The sequence below is a fragment of the Anastrepha ludens genome, chromosome 5 (genome assembly GCF_028408465.1).
Source record: "Anastrepha ludens isolate Willacy chromosome 5, idAnaLude1.1, whole genome shotgun sequence".
NCBI lineage: Eukaryota > Metazoa > Arthropoda > Insecta > Diptera > Tephritidae > Anastrepha > Anastrepha ludens.
In genome coordinates, this window is record NC_071501.1 from 127,559,097 (window position 1) to 127,585,602 (window position 26,506).

The 26,506-nt window shown below is 36.6% G+C and overlaps 2 protein-coding genes across 6 annotated transcripts in view; one reads left to right on the forward strand and one right to left on the reverse strand.

Moving 5' to 3' along the window:
• LOC128865437 (pneumococcal serine-rich repeat protein) overlaps nucleotides 1-26,506 on the reverse strand; it is a 45,697-nt gene that overhangs the window by 4,805 nt on the left and 14,386 nt on the right. The gene's annotated exons all lie outside the window — the stretch shown is intronic.
• LOC128865439 (uncharacterized) lies at nucleotides 13,624-15,000 on the forward strand. The gene is made up of 5 exons (XM_054105830.1): nucleotides 13,624-13,932; nucleotides 13,992-14,236; nucleotides 14,303-14,515; nucleotides 14,577-14,730; nucleotides 14,791-15,000. The coding sequence occupies exons 1-5, from the start codon at nucleotides 13,860-13,862 to the stop codon at nucleotides 14,871-14,873; spliced, it is 768 nt and encodes a 255-aa protein (XP_053961805.1). The 5' UTR covers nucleotides 13,624-13,859; the 3' UTR covers nucleotides 14,874-15,000.

The window sequence follows — 26,506 nt, forward strand, 5'->3', positions numbered from 1 at the left end:
AACTTCGTTTCATATGAACATAATTTTGCGCTAAAAACAACAAATAAACATATTGATATTAACAGGAATTGGCTAGAACAGAATTGACAGAACAACGGATGACGTTACCATTATTGCAGAAATTTTGTGACAGAACGTGATGACATCTCATAAAAAGCAACACTGCCGCTTTTATTATATTGCAATTGGCGGAAATAGCATTGATTTCATAAGGCAAGAGGCTTAGTCTCGCCTGTCAGAAGAGCACCTTTCTGTTGAAGAATGTCTACAATATTTTGTTCAACACTGTTCGAGTAGGTACTTGTGAATCATCCGTTTGTTTGCTCGTAACAAACAAAAAAGTTAACAACTCTTACGCATACATATGTATGCGATATTTGCGCATTAAAATATTTGTAGTCTATAGAAACGATTAGTACGGGTATAAAATAAATGCCAACAATTCTCTATGTTGTGCCTCAGCATATTTCATAACACTTCCAAACTTAAAAAAAAAATGGTTGGTGGTCGGAATATGCGAACTAAACTTTCGAATTCCGAATATTTGCGCATTGGTCAAAGTCAATTGACGTTTTAATGACGCAAATTATTGAATTCTTAGTAGCATTGACACTATTTCTTATTCAGCGTTTAGTATTCAGCATTTCTTTATATTTTATGATTATAGTTTATTAATGTTATTGTTGTGTTATATGGTAAAGAAGATTAAAAGGGGGAAATTCGAAACTTTATAAATTACTAAACTATTATTATCAACCGAAAAGATTTAACATTTCATTTCGTGAATTGTGTATTTAAATTACTAGACAGGTTAAATATAGAAACATATGTTAATGAAAATATATACAAGTTTTTTATTAAGTATATTCATATTTACTTATAAAGGGTTATTCAATAGGTGCGCTTCAACTTTTTTCCGATAGGGAGGGCGAACGACGCAATATTTTTTATTTTTCGCTTGTCATTTGTAAACTTCATTAGTATACATTTCATCATGGAACGCTACACACTTGAGCAACGATTGCAAATCGTTCAAATTTTTTATGAAAATAATCGTTCTGTTGCTGCTACTTTAAGAGCATTACGGCCATTTTACGGTCCATTTAACAAGCCGTCCCGTTTTGGGGTTATGTGAAGTCATTGGTCTACAATAACAAGCCGGCGACGATTTGTGAGCTCAGAGCCAATATTGAACGCGAAATTGCTGGAATTTCGGCCGATTTATGCAAAAGAGTGGTCGAAAATTGGGTTCAACGATTGGACTTCGTAAAACGTGCACGCGGTGGTCATGCAAAAGAAATCGAATTTCATACTTAAATGTATATGTTCAAACTCGATAATAAAAAAAAAATTAGTTAAAAAAGTCAAACCGTTTGTGTTTTATTCAAAAAAGTTCAAAAGTTGAAGCGCTCTTACTGAAAAACCCTATACGTCTTTTCGATATACCTACAGCGTACATAACGACAATCACACTGAAAAAATGCAAAACATTTGTTGAGTTCATGCTGAACAAAATAACTATTTGAGTTAGGGCGTCAAAAGAAGTAAAGTGAATCAACTAATGCAAGGCAATAAAGGACCTTTTAAAAGTGACGCCTAGATGCTAGTAGTCAAGTAGACAGATGTACAATTAATTTTATAGAACATCGCGCTAAAATTATTGAAACTTGTTATGAAAATGGTCGATCTTTAAGAATAACATCTCGCAAAATTTGTGATTTTTCTGGTGGAAATAATCGTCCGAATGAGTCGACAGTTCAAAGGTCGGTAAAATAATTTCAAGAAAATGGTTCTGTCGAGGATAGAAAAAGCCTTAGCAGACCAAAAACTGGACTTCTGTTGAGAATATGGGTATATTCAGAAACGCATTATAAATGCGCAGTAATTGCAGCGCTGGCAGCACTGCCAATGTGACAAGTGTTGCAATTGATAGATTGGCAGTATTAAAATTTTTCCTGCAAATAATGCGCGACGTTTGATACAAAAATGGCGTTTTGGAACGCGATGCATTTGCAGTACTGCCATATTTGCATTTCTGAACGCATTGCCAACACTGCAAAAGTACGTTGCGCATTATAATGCGTTATTGAATATACCCTATGGCTGCTGTAGCGCAAAGTGTTACTACACAAATTTATTGGAAACTAACTTACTTTCAACCGTGCAAATATTTCGTATGAATGAATTTATATTCCAGCAAGACGATGCCTGACAAACATCATTGATGTGTTGGACAGGACCCCGTCAAATCTCGATCTTAGTCTTATCGAATCTTTATGGACACTCATGAAAAGACGGCTAAGAAATCAGCCCTCGGTAATACCTTCTTGCACCTTACTAGTGTTTTCCATGAAAAACCAATGCAAAGTAGGATTTGAAGCTAAGGGTGACGTCAATAGGCTCTAACTATGTTTACACATGCGGTACGAAATAGTACGAACAATGGTCACTTTCTCTGTTGTATTTTTTTTAAGTTTTATCGTAAAAAAATAGCTCATATAAAGTTCGAATGCCTTTTACCGTAATGTAAATTACACCACTTTTCGAACAAATATACTCTATGGAATATTTTTATTTATTTATTTACAGGAAATAAGGAGCACTGGCTGCCAGGGCCTTCGGCTTCTATGGGATATATACATATAAAGGGTTTTCCAATAAGAGGTGTTATTTTGATAAAAGATCAATGGTTTCGTTGCTTGTGTGGCACGTAGCGCCGTCATGTTGAAAATAAACGTTGTCAGATCAATATCATCGAATTCCGGCCATAAAAAATCGTTAATCATCTTTCGATAGCGTAATCCATTCACCGTAACTGTTACTCCAGCTTCATTTTCGAAAAAGTAAGGTCCATTGACTCCGCCGGACCATAACCCGCACCCCAACAGTCACATGTTGAGGATGGGGAGACTTTTCAACAATAACTCTTGGATTTTCTGAGCCCCAGAACACCGAGGTGGAAATGGGCCTCATCACTCAGATGTTTTTTCGTCGGTTATGAATGTCATTAGATCTGCACGGATTGTTGGTTTTTAAGAAATGAAATGAAAAATTAAAGAGCTTGACCTGAATGTGTGCAATAAGGCTTTATTTTTTTAAGTTAGAACATTTCTTTGAATTTTGATGTAATGCACCGACCATAGGACAACAATGAGATCTCAATTTTATTATCTACTTCACAGAGTAAATCACAGCTCGCAAATATATGTTTGTATGCCTGTTTGCAAGTGAGAGCCAGCGCAGAAGCTAAACCATCTGCGTTGCACAGTCGTAGTATTTGTTTAACTCCATTTCAAACGAAAGTTTCACAAGCACAGTTTACGTCAAATGAGAGCAATGCCAAACAACTAAAAACAAAACATGAAAACTTGCTTTGTTTTTGTCGGGACAACTAGCAAGTGCAGCACTCAGACACTAACTAAGTCCATTGTACTACTCTTGGATTCCCTTTTAATTTTCTTTCAATCTACCCGATCTCCGAAGAAACCTGAGTAGATCTTGTGGTGCCAAGGAGCCAAGGTGATCGCTTCTTAACACGTCAGTGCCAAAGACCTCAAACCTGATTCGAGCGAAGGCGGGGCAGACGCACAAGAAGTGGTCCGCCGTTTCATCCTCCTCTTCACAAGCTGGGCAGATTACACTGTCTGAGATGCCCACCCTTTCCATGTGCTTCGCCCACAGAAAGTGGCCCGTCTCAGTCCAACCAGCTGTCTGCACTCCCTTCTGCTTAATGACAGGAGGGTTTGCGACAGTCGATCGGACATGACAGGTAACATCAGTTTCGTCCATCTGCATCCTCTCTCAGCCTGTCAAGCTCGCTTGTGAGTTGTAGTAACCCATTTGCTATCCGTGGCATAAACATTGCTAACAACTTTGTTAATGTAGTCAGAACAAAAAGTAGTTACTTATCAATAGACAGTTTTGGAATGTCCCCCACTTATACTACTCCAATTATCATAGGCCCATTGTGAAATTGTAGAGATCAGTGTCAGTTTTAGGGCATAAATCCTCAACATGACCAACACGACTGAGTGGCTTAAAAGAAGTTTTACCTTAAAGTCGCCATATACATACATATAACACCCCATAAAACTAACAAACAATTTATCTAATATGTAACTCTAATGAGGTCCACTTAAAGTTGGTTTTACCTCTAAAAATTCGTCTTTAGTTTAGAATGAAACAGTAAGTTTTAGTTGATGTTTTGCTGTTGAAAAATGAAGAAAATGTGAAGTATTGCACGTGATCTTAAAAAATTAAAAAAAAATTAATAAAATATAAAAACATGCTTCGCAATCGAAGAATTACGAAAAGGCTTTCCAATTTTAGATTGTGCATTCGCAACCAGCCAGGAGTCGGGGGCCGGCTTCAAAGCCTACTGTAGGCAAGAATCCACAAATGATAAAAAGTGTTTATTTTAATAGAGCTCCCCCTCCCCGGCAGGAAATGGCAAACCACCGAGAAAATTAATAATTTAATAATTACTTCTATGTAAACGAGGATATTTGAACTTATTGGCCAAATTTGGCTGTACATTTTAAGTTTAAAAATTGTTTCATTGGTTTCTCATTTTGTTAAAAAAGGGTTGGTTGTACTTATAAATATTAAGCACAACTAATATATACATACATATCATGTTTTATTATCCTGCGAAATATGTACACACACATATATATTTAATAAATTTGAACTGGATAGTTTAGATGCTTTTACGAACAGGCTAGCATAATTCTTAATAATCTGAGTATATACGCATTTTTCTAATAACAGATATTCCCCACCATGAATTTTAGTTTTATTTTCTTGCAAATTCCTACCTACACTCACCTCCATAAGTACATGGTATACAATATGTATATGTATGAGTGTATTTATAACTATTCTTATTTATAAAAATAATTTGTATATCTGTTGATTGATTGGTAATAGGCGGATAATGTGTTTGGTAATTACTTTTTCCTTTGATAAATTCATTTTATGATGCAGCTTTCGTCCCTGATTTGTTAAAGACGGGCACTTATTATTCGACTCCGATGTTCCGATATTTGATGACGTTGGATTATTTGACCTATTTTTCGATTTTTATTGTCAAATATTATTAGATTTTTATTAAGTAAATTTTACAGGATTCAATAAGAAGTTGAAGGAAAACATTGCAAACTTTATCAACACAGAAATAGGAATGCACGTCTAACGCTGGAAAGAAACCATCTCGAACATCGTAAAGGGGAACAACATGGAAATGCGGATTCACTATCTCACGACCTGGTGGTATATACTCGTAGTGTAAGGATTGTCCCAAAGTCGAGAGATCTGAGGCAATAGTTGCCATCATAGTTAATGCAGCGCAACCCGATAATGAGTGGAAAGCAAGAGCGACAGAAAGGATTCAGGTCAGCGAAAGACGCTGAAAAGAGGCCATTTGAAACTGAAATGTCCCGTAGCTAAGACATATTGTGTGGAGTGGTATAGACTTAAAATATTTGAGAGAGTTCTGCATCGCGTATGGCAAACCGAAAACGGAAATCATTCTAATTTAATCATAGTTCCTAAATCCAAGATCCGTGTTATAGGAATTCCTGAGTGGCCCAAGCGGAGATCGGCCTGGCATCACTAAAACGTTGGAGAAGATTACGCAGCGGTTCTACTGGGTAAATTGCAGAGAACCAGTTGCCGAATGGATTCAAAATTGCGCGCGGTGTATTGCAACGAAAGGCTGAAAGGAAAACCACAGCAACAGTTCAATTAGTGTCTCCGGCAAAAAAATATGTACTCTTTGTTATGGACTACCTCAGTGAAGAGCGTTGTGAGAGAAGTAAGCGTTCTACCACACCAAGAGACCAAAACCATCGCTGGCTGATTAAGTTCAGAACAGCGGTACGTACAGCTGGACCAACACAGACAACCTCAAGTTCCTCCCTGCTTATATATATATATATGGGGCATTCTTTCTGAACGTGAGACCCCCTGCCCCCAGAATAGATTTTGACGAAAAGAGGTCTATGAGGGCTTAAAATGTAGGTAATTATGTTTACTTTCGAAAGCAAAGTGGCACTTCTTGAAATTCAAAATGGCGGATCCAATATGGCGGATTCAATATGGCGCAATTTTGCAGTTCGTGCATCAGATTTATGCTATTTCGTGTTTTCTTTATTTATTTTTAAGTAAAATTGTTGCATTGGATTTAATTTTACATATTTCCAAGTTAATTATTTATTTTTATTGGTCACTGATTATTCATCACATTTTTTATCATCAGTTCATAGCATAAATCTGATGCACGAACTGCAAAATTGCGCCATATTGAATCCGCCATATTGGATCCGCCATTTTGAATTTCAAGAAGTGCCACTTTGCTTTCGAAAGTAAACATAATTACCTACATTTTAAGCCCTCATAGACCTCTTTTCGTCAAAATCTATTCTGGGGGCAGGGGGTCTCACGTTCAGAAAGAATGCCCCATATATAATTGGCGCGTACACCTGTTTTGAGTGTTTGGTCGAGCTCTTCCTCCTATTTGTGGTGTGCGCCTTGATGTTGTTACACAAATGGAGGGACCTACAGTTTCAAGCCGACTCCGAACGGCAGATATGTTTTATGAGGAGCTTTTTCATGGCAGAAATACACTCGGAGGTTTGCCATTGCCTGCCGAGGGGTGACTGCAATTAGAAAAATGTTTTTCTTAATTTTGGTGTTTTCACCGAGATTCGAACCGACGTTCTCTCTGTGAATTCCGAATGGTAGGCGCGCCCCAACCCATTCGGCTACGGCGGCCGCCCTGATTACCTGTGAAAAATATAATGTGCACCGAATGCAGGATCCTTTACCAGACAGTGGAGGGGCCGATCGTTTATGGACCCCCATACCAATATCGACATGGACCGCAGGGACAACACCTTAAAAAGTCAAGGAATAGCTGTCCGGTCAGGCGATGGTTCGAAATATTTAATATTTATAAACCACCTGTCATATGTGGTCCGACTGAATATGACCACTTATCAGAGGTAAAAACAGCTTGATTGTTGGTGATTTCAATGCTCACCATGACCTCTGGTAATCACGCCCGTCAAATTATCGGAGGGGACAATTTGTGGCAGAGCAGAGACAATTCGAGACTCAGTACAGTCAACGACAACGCACCACCAGGAGATTGGGTAATTGCAGCAGCTCGACTGATCAAAAAATTGCTAGCGCTAGGCCCTTATTATGAGAACATTCGATCTTCGACTGCAGTCAAAAGTGCTAATCGAACGAATTTTCATTTGGTATTATGGTGCTCATTCGCTGAAGATCGATCGACGCATTTACAATAGATAATTTTTTCTCAGCTGATACAGCAAATTAAAATAAAAGAGCGATTGTATTGAATTTCTTTGTTAACAACATTTTTAAAAGTTAAAAAAAGTATTTTTTGTGAAAATGAGTACAACGGAGTTGTGGTTCGACGATTTGTCTCAATGCGAATAATGTAAATTTTAGGTTTGTGATCATACAATGAAAATAATGAATATATAAATGCGAAAAATCCAGGAGCTACTTGGATCCTCTGTATATAATAAACACCAATCGAAATTCCGTTTTTAATATTTTTTGTCTGTCTCAGGTGATGCTGGATACGCTCTAAAACCATATTTAATGACGCCGTTCAGAAACTCTGAAGAAGGGTCTCCACAAAGGACATACAACAAAAACATGCCAAAGCGAGAAGTACTCGTATCATTGAAAGAACAATTGGAGTCTTGAAAAACCGTTTATATGTTTGTTGCAGGCAAGACCTCTCCACTATTCCGCAAAAAAAGCAACACCAATTATTGAACTTTGGTGCAAATCACTTTTGCAAATTGTGGATTCTCTTCCATTAATGACCCCAGCCTTTCTTATTGCTGTTTGGTACTCATGACGTTCGACCTGCATAAAATTAACAAAGTTACTATTAAACAATAAATAATCGGAAACAACATACATTTTAACAAATTTTCCCACAATACGCTACACAATCGAAGGCAAAATTGCATTCGACTTTAAATTCGGTATACAACGAAAATTTGGACAGGGTTGCACCGCTCATAATACTAAATTGACATTCAGCGAATATCGAAGATCGAATCCAACTCATAATAGGGGCCCTAGCCTGATTAATGAATTAACATCGGCAACTGATCATACAACAAAAGCGGACTAAATGGGTTGAGCATCTGAAGATCTGCAACTTCACCTCTGGTGTGAGTAAGCTCTGGCACACTATAAGGTCCCTGTCGAACACGGCGAATCGAATGATAGGGTGGCAATCCCTTTCTGTGGTTGTACTTCGTCGGAAGGTGAAGGGGCAAAGACAAAGAAATATTGTCTGGTCGCCTGGTACTAATGATTCGCAGTGGACTAAGCTTCAGACTTATCAGAATGTTGCCATCAGGATGCCTCCCGATGTCCTCCGTGGACAACTTCATCACAGCAAGATTAAGAAGCCTAGTAAGATGCTCAGCAAGCAATTCCTTTTTGGATGTATGGCCGAGCTCCTCCTCCTATTTGTGGTGTGCGTCTTGATGTTGTCCCACAAATGGAGGGACCTACAGTTTTACGTTGATTCCGAACGGCAGATATTTTATTTATGAGACGCTTTTTCATGGCAGAAATGCACTCCGAGGTTTGCCATTGCCTGCCGAGGGGCGACCGCTATTAGAAAAAAATTTTTCACCGAGATTTGAACCTACGCTCTCTCTGAATTTCGAATGGTAGCCATGCGGCTACAGCGTCTGCCTGTTGGTATCATCCCGCAGGCACTTCATGGAGGCTGAGCCACCTTCCAGGCGAGACAGGAGACGTCTCTTCGACTATATTGGCAAGGCCCAGTATCGAACACAGCGACAAATGCTGGACTAGACAGTTTACGGAACTCCCGACCCTCGAATACCGTCTTCGGAGTCCAAGAACCATCTATTGCAGACGAAGCGGGGCGTATACTCGCTGCCTCGTGAAACTGGCGTTGCTTTGGGACAATTACGTTTATAATATTGTAGTGGTTAAACTCCTACCTATCCAAAAACGTCCCTGACATACTCAATATATTCTCGGCATGTGAAGGCACCCCGCACAATACTAACCACTCATTCCCAGATCCCTCTCCTAACCATTCACTTAATACCCCTTTCTCTCTGCAGCCAACCGGTCGAAACAGCATGTTTTCTGGGCCCCTTTACACGGAAACATTTGGAAGGGAAACATTTTAAATCGGTGGAGAAGGACAGTCGCGGAAGAGACAAGGGAATTTATCTCCTGTACTGGCGACACGCTTTGCTCTTTTTATTCGTATTTCCAGTCTTAAAGCAATTTTTGACAGTAGCTTCATTTGTTTTCTTCTTGTGTGGGAGAAAATTCTGAGTTATGTGTTGGTTTTCAATCAAACGGAAGATATCATCGATGACAAGCATACGAACGCTGCTTGGGAAATGCAGGATTATTTTTGCTACTAAAGTAGGTACATATAATTTAAAATAGTTATGGGGATGTTTATGGTGAATTCTAATTTTTCCCCGCATTTCTAGATACTCAAGTTAATTTTAAGTTAATTATTTATATATGAAGTATTTTTAATTTAATTTTTTTTATTCAAGTACAACAATTTATAAATATATTTAAATAAAAAACAAACAACAAATTATTTATATTTAACCAGTTTGCATTCTTCATTGATATATTTAAGAAACTGTTGAACGTTTTCCGCTTTACAAGTTAGCGGGTTGTAGAATATATTCGAACCAGACGATGCTAAAGTAGTAAACGTCAAAATGTTGCCGAAAACAATTTTGCCCGTGTGACCGCGAATGAGACATGAAAAGAGAATTTCCAGTGTCTCCCTTCCAGATGTCTCTGAGTGTAAATCGGCACATACCCAGCTAATGTGAACTCCAAAGGATTTGGGATGGGTAACTTGCTCACCGTCGAGTGGGCACAATTCTGTTGACAAAACCCCCATGACGTAACAGCCAAATTACTCTCACAATTTTGCTTCGAATGGCCGAACGCGTTTGAATGTTCCGTGTGATTATATCTACAGCTATCTATTTTGATAGGCGCTGCATAGGCTTCTTTATTTCGGTTCCGCCATTATCATACGAAATAAAAATACATGAGAAATCAAAAAAATTAAATCGCCGTCGGCAAAGTATTTACTTATGTACATAAATAAAGTACATAGATAAAACATGAGTATCGCTTCGTGTTGTGTGGTGATGTCGTTCTCGATGTGTTTTTACGTTGCGGTGCCTTATTTCCTACTGCTCTGACTTTAGAGAGAAATTTTCTGTTCGATAGCTTGAGAAGTAAACAAACTAACCTATTAATATTCAATATTTTATACCTACATACGCATGTTTTTATCTCCTCCTTACTTACGTACTTAGGTATGAATGCACATGCATACATATGTATATCTAAAAAGATACTACCCTACAAGACAGTGCTGAGTACTTTCGCCAAAAATTCCAACACATTGACAAATATTTTATTAGTCTCTAATACATGCGCATTGACAAATTGAAAATTGTCGAATGAGCAAAAGAGATAACTAAATGTGAAACTCTTTTTCTCGTGAAAGCGCTGTTGAAATGCTCCTTTTTATACTATTCGTCAGTAATGCTACAGCGGGAGAAATATTGATTGGGTATTTTTAAAACAAAAATTAGGAATTTACAGTTTCCTTATTTTCATTGATGTAGATACATATAAGTATAAAAAAATAAGCACACTCAGTATAAAATACATAAATAAGCAAAAAATTAAAAAAACATACATATTTACATACAAAAACCAACTCTCAGTTTTCACTAGAATTACATGTATTCCAAATGTATTCAGGAAAGTGTGATTGAATTTGACAGTGGTCTCATAAAAATTATATTATAACCCAAAAAACATATTATATAATATTTTAAAACAATTAATTATATGTATTACATTTAAATCGCGAAATTTTTCCTTTAACGTAAAAACGAACTGTTTTCGTCAATTATTTTTTGTGCTCTATTTCTGGCAGCACGCCATTCCGACTATTAGTTGTTCCCAGGAATTGGCAATACTAAGGAGTATTGAAAGAAATTTCTAGCTGCGCTTTCAAACAAAAAGCGCATCTAGTTATTCATAATTGTAAAAATTTTCCTCGTGGAAGGCGGTTGTGTTTTTTGTGATACGAGTATTATTTAAAATATTACAGTGAAAAGTGGATTGTGAATAAATCGAGTGTAAATCAGGTATGCATATTTAAGTTCTAACCAAATGTTATTTTATCGTGGTTTCATAAGGATTTTGGTAAAATAAGAATTTTTAGCGTTCTACATTACCGGATTTATATCCGGCCATGGACTGTCACTTCAGCAGTATTCTCCGTATATGTAAGGAGAATGCTTATGCTGCTACAACAAAAACAAGAACAAAGTGTGAAGTTGCAGTTTTGTGGCTGCTCTGAACAAATTGTGATATTTTGTTCAAAATAGTGAAAAGTGCGATAAAATAATATTTTCATAAAAAGTAAAAATAATAAATATAATAATATAAAAATAATAATAATAATGAAATAATAATATAGAAATAATAAAAATTTTATTTTTTTCAGAAGATTATACATTAAATAAAAGCGGCAATTTGTCATCAAGGAAAATATAACGTGAACTTTAAATAAGGTAATGTAAATTACTAACATAAACTTAAGTAGTTAAATACTAACTAACAAAAATTTTCTTTTTTTCAGATCATACACGAAATAAATTTGTCTACAATCAAAATTTAAGTTGCAAGTTATAAATAAGGCATTGTAAATTAATAGCTTTATTTTAAGTAGTTAAATACTAACTCAAATTTAACATACAATATTTTAGTTAAAATTATGAGCATAAATAAAAAAACTCTTGCCAACTTGATGAGCAAGGAGAATACACTGTTTAAAGTGTCAGTTGCCAAACAGAGAAAACTGAACGAACTTGCTCATCAAATGGAAGTTGATACCAATAGCAGTAATAGTAATAGAGTAGATTGTTCTAATGAAGATATGCCTCGTATCAGTAAAGCCGCCGGTCTTCAAAATATTTCTGTATCAAACGCAAACTTTTCAGATAGTAGTAGAGATGACGAGGGATTTTTATTTGACTTTGGAGAATTAGATGATAGGCTAGAAAATGCAACTCAACTTATGACCGAAATATTGAGCTAAAAGCATGGGCTGTTAGAAATAATATAACACAAAGTGCATTGACTGACTTACTGCAAACATTGAAGAAGGTTGGGGTTGAAGGAATATCTTTATCCGCTAAAACTCTTTTAGGTACTAGTCGAGAAACAGTAGATATTGTAACAATAGCAGGAGGTGAGTTACTTTTTTTGGGAATTCAGTTTTTTTTTAAATCAAAAAATTTTGAATATTTCAAAGATGTAGATAAGGTTTACATAGACGTTGGAATTGATGGTCTGAAAGTATTTAAAAGTTCGAATCGGACATTATGGCCAATTTTATTGTAGGTTCTGTTGTAGGTTTTCCTAAAGAGGACCCTTTCATCATTGGATGCTTTTCAGGCATGGGTAAACCCCACAATATTGATGCATTTTTGAAGCAATTTTGTGAGGAAATAATATTTTTAAGAGAGAATGGATTGAAAGTAGGCCCTAATGAAACATTAAAACAATTTGAAATTAGGGCTTTCACCTGTGACTCTCCAGCTCGTGCCTTTGTAACGAGCGTTAAATCGCATACCGGCAGAAATAGTTGTCCAAAGTGCATATGCGAAAACCAGTATAGCCAAAGAAGAGTTAGCTTTTCTAAAACAGTAGGCCAACTAAGAACAGATGACTCTTTTAAAAATAGATAAATGATAACCTACATCTAATCATAGTTTAGAGTATAGGCAACATGCAAGTTTGTTAGAATCTGCAAATATCGGTATGGTTTCACAATTTCCCTTGGATCCAATGCATTTGGTAGATTTAGGTATAATGAAAAAAATACTCCAATTGCTTATTAAAAGGGGCAATGTAACAAAAATGAATGCGAAATTGGATTACCTCTCAAGTTTTGTTCCTTCGGAGTTTTGCAGAATATCCAGGAATCTTGATGAAATAGGCAATTGGAAGTCTACGGAATTTAGACAATTTTTATTATATACGGGAATATTTGTTTTAAAAGATTGCATATCAGACGATTTGTGCTACCATTTTACTTTATTGCATGCTGGCATTCGGCTTCTTTCTTGTGAAAAGTCTTATAAGGTAGAATTGAATGTCGCAAATGAAATTTTGAAAGAATTTGTAAAGTTGTTTGGGGATTTATATGGCGACTATTTAATAAGCTTTAACGTACACAATTTGCTGCACTTGCCAGATTGCGTAAAACAGAATGGTTCTTTAGATAGTTTTTCTGCTTATAAATTTGAAAATTATATGCAGCATTTAAAAAAATTGATAAATAAACCAAATAAGATTTTACAACAAATTTATTTTAGGACACTTGAACGCCAAACCCTACATGCAGATCCCAACAAAAGTTCCAAGATAGGCGAGTTTAATATAGATTTTAACAAAGAGAAAGATAGTTTTTGCTTTAGCAACAAAATAGGACCTGTTAAAGTTATAGGCAAAAAATTACAAACAAATGTCTTTAAAGCTTTCCGTTTAGCGAACTCTGATAACTATTTTGAAGAACCGTTGCACTCCTCAACTGGTCTCGGCATTTTATTAAGTAGTGTATTAAATGAAATAGAAGTAGATGTAAATATAGAAGACATTAGTTATAAATATTTTTGTATTCCTTTTGAAGGAAAATATTTACTTTTACCCATACTACATCATCTTTTTAACGATTTTTAAGATAATATTAAATGGAGTCGGATCAGGATATATTCGACGAAATATGTTCAGAAGTGGAAATAAGTCAGTGGAAAGAAAATGACGGTACAGTTTTATGTACAATACTTTTATTTGTGGTTTTATATATTCTTATTTTATTTCAGAAATAAAAATTCGAAGGTTTCAATTTGGGGTGGAATGTCCCCATGACGAGCGCTCTCCACCAAAAAAGCCTGCTCTTCCCAAACATGTGTCGTCATCTAAAGGCAGACACGCGGCAATAATAGCTGAGTTAAGCGCTATCCAGATATGCCAGGACCAAATATTGGCGAAATTGGATAGCGTCGAGACCCGTCAACTGGGCGTTGCTGGCCAAGTAGCTGACATACAAAGTGCCATTTTCGATAAGGTAATAACAGACTTTCACCATATGTACTATATATTTCGTTTGTAACATCGAAATTTCCCTTTTCAGATGCCGGAACGTGGTGAGGTGCAAGCGCAAAGTAAGCTGTTGCGCGAATGCAAAGTGCTGACAGCTAGGGTTCAACAGTCTGTCAGTCGCATCACCGGGGACGCGGAAAGCGAGGAGTCCATGGAACTTGCTGCTGTGTTTCCCGTATTATCGGTGGAGCAAGTGCAGGCTGTTGAAGCCAAGCTGATAAATAAAGCTTACGCCGACGCAATGGTAACATAATAAAATGAATGCTAGTATAATTTGAAAATAACACTTTTTCTTCCATATGTAGATTGGGCTTCTGGCAAGATCAAAAGGCACGAAAGGGACGGTTGACGGGGTTATGCATTATCTATTCACAGATGACGCCATGTACAGCTTCAACTTAGAAGGAAGAGCAGGAAAGATTCCACTTCTTAGACTTAAGGCGGTTGAACTTATATTTGGTAAGTACATAGCAAAAAGAAGAATACCTACGAGTTGCTAACAATTATTTCATTTATTAGACCTCTTTTCAGAAAAAATAAAAGAAGATGTACAAGGCGCTATTAGGAAGTATGTTCGTTTAAGCCACAATAGGTGTAACTAAAAAAAATATATTAATAGAAAAACTTTAAATGTGTAAATATGTAAAATCTTTAAATCTGTAAACTTGTAAAATCTTGAAATTTGTAAATATGTAAAATCTTGAAATCTGTAAATATGTAAAATCTTTAAATCTGTAAATATATTATGTAAATGAAAATTCTTAGTTTGTGAACAAGAAATGAAAAATATATATTATTAGAATAAATTTAAATATGTAAATATATAATATAAAATTTTATAATAATTAGTTTGTAAACAATAAATGAATATAATAATATAAATGTAATTTCGTTTTCGTCGTGTAATTTCGAATAAGGAGTTTAGGCCATTTGTGCTGATGAGTTTATGATGACAACAATGAGGAGTTTAGGCCATTTGTGCTGATGAGTTTCTGATGACAACAATGAGGAGTTTAGGCCATTTGTGCTGATGAGTTTATGATGACAACAATGAGGAGTTTAGCCCATTTGTGCTGATGAGTTTGTGATGACAACAATGAGGAGTTTAGGAGCAGGGCAGATATATTTTTCAGTTATAAGAAATTGCTATTGGTAAAAGAGAGATAGAATATCACACCGACAAGGGAAACTATCAGAACTTTCCCACGGCTAGAACAAAAATGTGTAGTTGGATGATGATAGTGATGATGATAATATGAGTGCTAATATGATAGTCAGCTGTCTTGTAGGGTATATATTGTAGTATTTGGTTTTCCAAAGCAAATCTTAGCAAACACAATAAAAATCAAGTGCGTATACACTCACACACTCTCACTGTAGCCTCAGTAAAGCGTAAACACAAATTTAGGCAAATGACTAAACACAAAACTTTTTTCGTCAACGAATTTGCGCTGCAGATACCCGCTTAGTCGCTGCTGTTCTCAATACTGTTGCCGCTACGTTGATGAAAGTGAGCGAAAACTTTAAAACGCAAAATGCAAATACCTTCCTTATTGGCACACAACACACACTTTGGCGCCACTTGCAATCCTTAATCTTCGCTAAAAGTCTGTTCTAGACTAGCACCAATGGCAATATTTTGTATGTATGAAGATATTTGTTGCCACAAAGAAATGCTTCAAGTTTATTTTCTTTAAAACCTTTTGCCTTTCTTTTGTTTGAAGAATCACTCGAATTCACTCGTTAGGGACCACATACTATTATACTTCCTATTCCTGCGCTTTGCACACTTTATATACATAAGTTCCAATAAAGTTCGAAAATTAAAAATAAAACCCTGTTTGTCTTCGCGTTTTTATTTGTGAAGAGAACTAAATTAACAACAAAAAGTGTACACAACCGCACAGCATTGCGAAAAGGTAAACAAAACAACAAACTTTTCAATGTTTTTCTTAGTCTGTTCGTTTTTGTTATTCTTTTGTTTTTGAATAAGTATTTTTGCGCTAGCGAATGCGAGCGCGTTAACGCAGCCACTCAGTATTTACACTTCTGTTGGGTTCGTTGTCGCTTGCGCTAGCGTTAACGCTTATTTCCGCGATGAGCGGAATCGTACACTAGTTGAGTCCACCTCTACTTTTATGAATTTGGCGACGAGCATTGAAAATGCCGCCTAAGCTGGTGCTGTTGGCTGCTCTGAATGTTTTCGTCCAAACGAGCCATCGCAATTGACAATGCATAGTCATCGAGTGCGCAGTGGCGTCCAAAGTGCGCTACGCGGTGCGACTCAAACCGCTGCTATTGCGCCATTAGCCCACTGTCGTTGTGATGGTGTAGATAAACAAAGAAGCAAGTGGGTGGGGGAGGGTGGTTCGGTTTTAGTAAACATATGTACGTATATGCATATTAAATATGTATACTTAACAGCACCGCATACTAAGAGCCCGATCACCAGTGCCTACGAATGTTTGTGCCTATCCGTCCTCTTATTTTCGAATATCGCCATTCACTTGCCTGTGCCTCGATGTGACGTTATTTACACTAAAATACAAAACAACAGAAATAATAATAGCAATACCTACAATAACAACAGCTATAACAAAAAAACGAAAACCAGAACAGAGAAACAACAAAAATTAAAAATTCCATATTCCATTTCGAGTAACACGCAAATACAGTGGAGCGCGAAATATTGTCAACACCAACAAAACTACAGGGGAAGCGTCGATTTCTCTCAGTACTCAGTGCCCCTTATTCACATCCATTCAATGAAAAAAGTGGCGTCCGTAAAATATAACAGCACATGTGGTAGTATACATACATGTGTAGATTTATTGTTTGTTTCGCTGTTTTCGAGTTCTTCAGCCTTTTCACTGTCTTTGTTTTTCCTCAACTGGAGCCAGTATTGCCTCTTCATAAGCAATAATATTAATACAAATATGTTAGCAACTAATTAATATATACTATTTTGTATAAATACATATATACTTATACAATTTGTTATGTTTGTAGATTAACTTACAAGTTTATCCACATTTTTGTAAATAATTAAGTGGTGTTCAAAAAGGAAGTAAGAATTTTATGCATTTCTGTTAGTTGCTAAAATAGTAATTAGCTGTTGATGCTTTCCATTTCAATTCAACCTGGCTATTCGGGTCATGTTCTTCGATTTCGATGTAACTGAAATATGTTTGTCTCTGGTCAAAGTAATGAGATACGTATTTGTTTGTTCGCCCGAAAAAAAATTGTTTCAAGAGTTATCGGCAATTTTGTTTTTCGCCTCAAACTCGATTTTTTTAATTATATAAGAAAATTTTTTTTTAAATGCCCATAACTTAGTCAAAAATGAGCCGATTTTAATAATTCTGGGTTCAAAATGATCGTAATTACTTACACGAGCGACTTCATGTAGAAAGAATTGCAAAAAAGTAGTTGAATATTTTTTATTTAGCGAAAAAGAAAAAAAATTGAAATTTTTTTTATAACTTTTTCCAAATCAAAAGGACATCTCAAACTTTAATTGAGCTGAATGCCTAGTAGCTAAAATGAGTCGTTTTTGAGTAATGAATTTTTGAGTGAAAACCCTGTTTCGCACTTTTTGTTTTTTGCAAAATAAAACATTTTCAACTACTTTTTTGCAATTTTTTCTGCATGAAGTTGCTCGTATAAGTAATTACGATTATTTTGAACCCAGAATCATTCAAATCGGCTTATTTTTGACTAAGTTATGAGTAATTAAAAAAAATTTTCTTATATAGATTCTTTCCATTTCAATTCAAAAGGCCTATTCGGGACATGTTCTTCGATTTCGATGTATGTAACTCAAATTTGTTGCTCTCTGGTCAAAATAATGACACACGTATTTTTTTGCTCGCCCGAAAAAATTTTTTTTCAAGCTTTATCGGCAATTTTGTTTTTCGGCTCAAAATCGATTTCTTTTTAATTATATAAAAATTTTTTTTTTTAAATGCTCATAACTTAGTCAAAAATGAACCGATTTTAATAATTTTGGGTTCAAAATGACCGGCATTACTTACACGAGCGATTTCATGTAGAAACAGTTGCAAAACAGTAGTTGAAAATTTTTCATTTTGCAGAAAACAAAAAGTGCGAAACAGGTTTTTTACTCAAAAATGTATTACTCAAAAACAACTCATTTTAGCTATTGGGCATTCAGCTTAATTGAAGTTTGGGGTGTCCTCTTGATTTGGAAAAAGTTATAAAAAAAAATACACATTTTGAAATATTGAATTTCGAAAAAATTTCAATTTTTTTTCTTTTTTGCTAAATAAAAAATTTTCAACTACTTTTTTGCAATTGTTTCTACATGAAGTCGCTCGTGTAAGTAATTACGATCATTTTGAACCCAGAATTATTAAAATCGGTTCATTTTTGACTAAGTTATGGGCAGTTAAAAAAAAAAATTTCTTATATAATTAAAAAAAATCGAGTTTGGGGCGAAAAACAAAATTGCTGATAACTCTTAAAAAAAATTTTTTTCGGGCGAACAAACAAATACGTATCTCATTATTTTGACCAGAGACAAACATATTTAAGTTACATCGAAATCGAAGAACATGACCCGAATAGCCCGGTTGAATTGAAATGGAAAGCATCTGTTGGAATTTTTCACAAACCTCAATTCTCTTCGTTTATTTTCTCTTGCTCGCAACGAATCTATTACAACCTTTTTTGTCAGCAAAATAATGCCGTCCTGCCAAATCCATATGCAACAAACGACTATTGGTTTATACGAGAAACACAACTATTGGATATTTAAAGAATACTGGCAACTCTATTCTTGCCTCGGAACCTCATTTTATTTGGCCCCCGTTGCCTTTTGCTTATTCATTGCCTGTGGGTATGTGTATGAGTGCTTTAATTTGTTTTATTTTCGTGTTGTTTGTATTTACATTTTGCCGTAATTGTTGTTGCTATTGCCATCGCTATTTTTGTTGTTGGTTGTTATTGTTATTCCGTTCTGTGCGCACGAGTGTGTGTATGTATTATTATTATTTTGTTAAGGCAAATAAAAATAAAGGCATAGTTGTCATATATACGTATGCATGTCATGTACAGTATAGCATAAATATGTTTAAGCAAGGCTGGTGAGCAGTGCTGCCGCTGCAAATTTTTAGCGGTAGCCAAACTGTAATAGAAGCTAAAAATGTAATCGAAAATTTGTATTGCATTAAATGTATTTAAATTATTGGGAGGTTGAATTAGTTTTAAAGGTTTTTTTCGAAGATTTGGGGCTTTATTGTGAAAACACTGCGTTGTTTATACTTCAGCGAAATGACAGATACTGATAAACAAAGCCTAGGGATGAGGCTTTGTCATGAATATATATTCAGTATTGCCAACGCGATAAAGTGATAAATAGCGCCATCTGTGTGTCACCTTTAAAACTAATTCAACCTCCCAATAATTTTTACATATTTTTAAGTAGTAGAAACTAGATCAATATCCATGCTTTTATCGCTTAGACAAAAGGTTATTTTCATTAATTTAATGAATGGGTTTGTACATGGTCACCATACACGGTTGGTCTCTGGCTGGAGATCCACTGGATACGAAACACAAAAAAAAAAAGTAAATAGCGGACACTCCTCGGAAGACATTGGCAAACCTTTTCCATTAAGCTGTAGATTACTCGACGCACACCATAAAATGGAGGGGAAGCTCGGCAAAATATTCAGCAAAAGGTAAACGCAACACTTATATAGTCATATGTATATATGTATGTACATATTAAACGAAATTCTTACACAACTTATAGATAAAGTTTTCGCAACGTATCCATAATATGGGACAAATATTGCCATAATTAATACATAAGTTTCCCAACAAGGTTTCTACAAATCTTTTGTGCAATTTTTTCGGTCTAAATTACCCTACACTCTCAATCTCTTTTTGTATATTTTGACATTCTGCAAGATACATTGGTCTTGTTTTTGCTCCACTGTTACTACCTGTTCAATGTACCTTGGTTTAAACGCATTTTCAAAAGTAAAAAAAAATTAAAACGGCAACACTGCCGTTTTTGTTCCACTGTTACTACCTGTTCAATGTACCTTGGTTTAAACGCATTTTCAAAAGTAAAAAAATAGTTAAAACAGCAACACTGCTGAGGAGGAGTTCGTCGATAGACTATCCGGGGGAGGCAGAGGAGAGTTGGACGATGTCATGAACGAATATTGCGGTGAGTGGGTGCGCGGAGGTTACATTCGCGCGCAAATTGTGCACCATGAACGTGTGATCTTCTGAACCACAGCGGTGGTGAAGAACCAGGTTGGGGTAGGGCAGCAGCGAGCACACAGTGAGCAACTAAAAATGTAAACAAACTGATTATCATCCAATCCAAAGAATAAATAACACAGTCGTACTCGCAACAATCGGACGGCAGCAGCAACGTCATTCGCTACTGCAGCCGCTGTTGCTGCTTCGGTCTTCGGTAGTCATTATTGGAGGTGTTCGCGTTAGCATTCACAGCAAACGCATGAATGTGTGAATGTATCTATGAGTCAAGCCGATTTCATATCTACATACGCACATATGTATGTACGTATGCAATCACAATTACCGATACACATATTTACACAAATATTTTACATACGTGTATATTTCTGTACGTATATATTTGCACATACCCAGCCAGTATTTAAATAGATGACTGAGTTTTTGACCCTCGGCTAAATGAATTATTTTTGACTACTTTTGGCTACTAAATACAGGGTTATTATATACATATGTACATACATAAATGCTATGTAAATAAATAAAAGGGAAAATAAAATCAGAATACTTTTTGGGTTATCTTCCTGTGTTCTTTCTGATAAAAAATAAAAAAACAGTAATTTGTAATCAAAGCACGATTAAAATATGTTTTTTTGCATCCACAACTTCGTCACTACAATAACAGATATTAAAATAAAATGCCCACAAGCATAAGGAACCAAATGAATAAAAACCACGGTTGAGAGAATATAGCTACTCAACTCTCAGTGAATTTTGTTTACAAACAATTATTTTCTTTCTATTCTATTCCATCTTTACATTATCCTAACCTTACTTTTCGGATGAGTTCGACCCACGCAATAATTACCGCCATTTTGCACATTACTGCTTTCTTTATATTCTGTCGCTGATGCTCAGCTGATAGTTGGCTGTAATATTGCAAAAGTTATTTCGTATAGAATGTGATATTTGAAAGAGTTTTCAAAGTACCGAAATTTGTACCTATTTAATTACCGGTGTGATCCAGTCTGCGACTATGCTAAACAATTCGGTTGCAGTTGAAAAATCTGAAGCATACATACATTTTAAAATTGTCAGTGCGGTGCCCAAGGAACCCATGCCTTATTTAAATCAAACTCCTTTTTCAAGTTCAATCTACAACTGTCAATCTGTCAACTGCCAACTGTCAAAACCAATAACTTAATAATCCACACACATATATTGAACCCAAATAACAAATAACAGCTAACCAATGTTGCCGAAATTTTCGCTTACAACATGATGCTACCTCAAGGCATAGCTAAATTGTGATAGTAATAGTCGGCTGTCACGTCATAGGGGACTCGGCAGCAGAATTTTGCCCGCTCGTTTCACACATATTCTTAAGTTCTTCCAATCAATACGTTCAGGCGCCAACGAAGTAAAATGAGCAACGACTGCGTAGATTTTTTTGTATATCAACAACACAATTTCCGTTTTTGCCGACCTCTCTCGCATAACCTGTGTTATGTTAATTGTGTCAGCTAATTCCTTTAAATTCACTGAGAGCCGAGTAACGGTTTGATCTTGGGCACACTTTTGCATCCTATACAACGAGGTGCGTACATATGTATGCATTTTTTTCGCTCCACACTTTTACAAAATGTTGGTTGGGTACATTTGACGTTCGTCATCTGCCCGCCGTGGCAAATTTGTATGAGCTGCTGTTTACCGCTGTTATTATTATTGTTTTTTTAGATGCTATTGTTGTTGCAGCTTTTGTGGCGGGGGTGGCGCACTTCCAGCTGTACTTACGCGGTCATACACTCACACACGTACATTTGTAGATATTTGCTTTTATTTTTTTTGTTCTTCTACGAGCGCGATGTGGAGAAACAATAGCAAAAGTGGAAGAAAAACATTGGTCGAAACGTAAACACGCATCGTCATACGCACAAACCTGTGATGGACATACATACATATGTATATTTATGCAACCGCGAGCAGTACCTTAGAAACTTCTAGCGTTAATACTCCTCATAATACATACATATACACATACGTATACACGAAGATTACAGGTAATTGATTTCTATTTTTTATTGATAAGTTATTTCAAATTCATTACTTTCTGCGGACTGAGCCGTGCTGTCATTTCGATACGGTAGCAGACCCTGCCTAAACCCTAATAAACAATTATTTGCATCAGCCCGCAATGCAGTCTAGGTCAGTTATTATTATTAAACTCAACAGATCATTTTTGCTTTGGCGCTGACCCAAGATAGGTTTGTTACGCGTCGAGTTTTAAAAATGTTCCGCTACAGAAAAAATTGCACCAGCTGAAAAAAAGGATTCTTGATGATAAAAAGCGGGTCAGATATATAAAAATTGCTGGATTTTGCATACAAATTTTGGCATAAAGATAGAAATATTTCATTAAGTTTGTAATTTTTTTTACATGGTTAAAAAAAAATAGGCCTAAAGTGCCTTGAGACCCCAGGGTGAGGTAATAGAACTGTTGCCAATTAATGCTTTTGTTTATGGATGCAAAGAATGTATTCTTTTGAAAAACTGTATCAGCGGTTGTTAATTTTGCCACCCTTATGACTTTCAAACGGCCAATGAAGCCTCGCACGCTGCCTGCAGATGGCTTTGCGATATTTAGGGAAGGCTACTCTATCCAATACACGGGATACTTGCGGTGAGCAAAAAATATGCAGCATGTAATTTCTACTATATACGAGTAATTGTATGTACCTGAGACGGTGGAGGATTCGTCACAGGAAGGAAACCCCAGCAACTACGGCTTACTTCACTTAGTGACCCAATTGACAAAGCCGCCTCGACAGATTAAAAGAAATATGGGATCAAATAATGGTTTTAAGAACACTGCTCGTGCCACGATATGAATGAATACCAGAATCGAAACATCTGCAAAGCTTCTTGTGTGTCGCTTGATCAAAGAACGAAACCTTAAACAAACAAACGCTAATCGCTCGTATAAAAACAATTTGAGGTAAGCCATCTCCCAATCTCTGGGTACCGTTGCGAGAAAGGTGGTTGGATATTACCGGCCTGGCAGGAAGAGCTGGGAGAATGTCATTTAGCTACTGAGAAAAAGGGTACGCTCGAGATGGAAGGAAACAAAGATGGAATTAAAAATGTACAATTTTTATGATCGAAAGGACATAGCCTATAATTGGACAGGGAAAACAAGGTCGCCTGTAAACGCAATTGGAAGTTTCAAGTTCAAGGGGATCTGTTTATTCCTGGTATGAATAACTGGCACTACCTTGCAAAGGAGCGATGCGATTGGCAACATTTTCTGAACCAACAAATTTCTGTAGAGCAACATAAAAAAAGAGTGTAGAGCACTATGTAAGAACCAGATGATGTACTAGCTTTAATCAGGCAGTGTTCTGAAAGTGAATGCAATATAAACAAAAAGCCGAGGAGAAGTTTAAAATTTAGTTGAATTTGTTTATTATTTTATCTTTGTTTCGCGGAATCTCCTGATTATGATTTGTGACTATTGTTTTGGATAATGGAGGTTTTTGTGCATATACATATATCGATTTACATCGTTTTGTGTATTTTGATAAAGGTAGCTGTAAAACACAGACTAACTGACGCAGCACGTTCAAATTTTGACAGGAGTCAACTGACAGATACCTGTTGACAGGAGCAGTATTTCTTTTTCAGTAAAGAGGTCAGAAATACAAAAAGTCACGGACTTATTGAGCCGCCCTCGTATCATTTTCTAATTTGTAATTATACAACCATGTCAGGCTAAAAATTATGTGTCGTTCCATTTGTGGGCATCATCGCATACTATAAATGGGAGTTTCAGCAAATTGAAGATTTTCTACTAAATTTGACTTCTGTCAAAGGGACACTATCAACAATTGCCAAATCAAAACGCTGTTAAACGAGAAACCCGAACTAGAAGGACATTTTTATATGCGTAGGTATGTATGTATGTAAAAATAAAAAATCTCCCCATACATAAAAGTCGATTTATACATCGGATTTTTTATAATGATGCCAAAACAAATGGCTATTTTTTAAATTGAATAAAAACTACATTTCAAAAATGTTTTCGCCTTTAATACTTGTCGTTTAGTAAAATTTGTTCCTTCTCTGTAATCCGAGAAAATCGATGAAGTATCGCCATTGTTTTGAGTCTCATCACATTCATTTATTTTGTTGCGTCTAGGATGTGCATATATGAATATACATATGCACATATTTGTGAATTCCCCTCTTATCCTATCGCTATGCAAGTAGGTATGTACTTGTATTAACATTGGAAATTTTTTTGCAAAGTTTAAATAAATTTTAAATTTACTACGAGGAAAGTGAGTAAAAATATTGTATTTAATTGCTTACGGCTAAAAATTCGTGGAATATTTCAGTTATCAATTTTTAGAATTTTTTAGTAGAAAAAGCAATAAATTTTTATTTGAAGAAAAACGTGTTAGAGGATTGCGAAATGTTCCCTTCTATTTAGTAATTTATCCGGACTCTTTCATAAAATAAAATAGCAAAGCAATCTAAAAATTTCGCGAAAGAGCGATGGTTGTTGTTGTTGTAGCAGTATCTTCGCCCTGTCAGTGTAGTGTAATCACCGGTCGTCTTCGTCTAGCTCATCTAACGGTAGGCCCAGGAAACTAGCTTCGACGGGTTGGGTCCAGAGGGAGAGAGGTGTTAGAAGTGGGTTTGATGGGCATGTGAAAAGATAGTTAGTGTCATGCGGGATGCCTTCACATGCCCGACAAATGATTAGTATGTCGGGGTCGATTCCGGATAAGTAGGAGTTTAACCTGCTACAGTATCCAGAACGTAATTGTGCCAAGGTTACGCGGGACTCTCGGGGAAGCTGGAGCTCTTCGTCTGCGATAGATGGTGGTTGGACTCCGATAACGGCATTCGGGGGTCGGGAGCTTAAGAAGGTGGTAAGGGTCTCCCGATAAATGTCGTTTATGGCCAGTCTGTACACTGTCTGATCTGTCTGTTTTGTCCTGGATCTCGTCCACGTAGTTTAGGAAGTGCCTCCTGATGTGCCTGGGAGGTGGCTCAGGCTCAAGCAGGTGTCTGCATGGGTGAGGCCTACGGTTACACCCTAGCAGAAACTGCTTGCTGAGCAGTTTGTTATGCTCCTTTACAGGAAGCATGTGAGCCTCGTCATGCAAGTGTTGTAGTGGGGACATCAGGAGACATCCTGTCGCGGTCCTAATTGTAGTATTCTGGCAGGTCTGGAGCTTCGTCCACTGCGTATCACTGGTTCCGGGCGACCAGACAGGCGCAGCATAGTTAAGAACCGGTCGGCCTATTGCTTTGAAAGTCGACAGCAACATTTCTTTGTCTTTGCCCCAAGTGCTGCCGGCGAGCGACTTGAGGACCTTGTTGCGATTCTGTACTCTCGTTGCAATAGCGGTTGTGTGCGCGGAGAAGGAGAGCAAGCTGTCAAAGGTAATTCCCAATATTCTGGGGTTGTTTACCGTGGGTATTGGGGAATCATCGACCTGTACCTGAAGTTGCAGCTTGACCTCCTTTGTCCAGGTGGTAAAAAGGGTCGCCGTGGATTTAGTGGGAGAAAGTTTTAGGTTTCTCGCAGTGAAAAAGCGAAAAAAGGCGGGCGAGGTAGTCGTTCACTTTGGTGCATAGGCCATCAATGTCATTGCCCGACACCATTATCTTGCAGCCGTCGGCGTATGAGACCAGTGAGACTCCCTCTGGTGGCTGGGGAAGTTTCGAAATGTAGAAATTAAAAAGCAAGGGTGAAAGGACACCACCCTGCGGTACTCCCTGCTTTATTTTTCTCTGTTTTGATGTTTGGTCTCGAAATATCACCGACGAGTGACGACCAGGTGGTCGCGGTCTACCTTTTCAGCTCTGGCTGGAGTGTCGAATGTAAAATGTCATCCTGTAGCGTGGCGTGGCTGACTGTATCGAAAGCCTTTTGTAGATCCAACGCTACTAGGACAGTCCTCTCGCAGGGGCAGTTTTGGTTTAGTCCGCG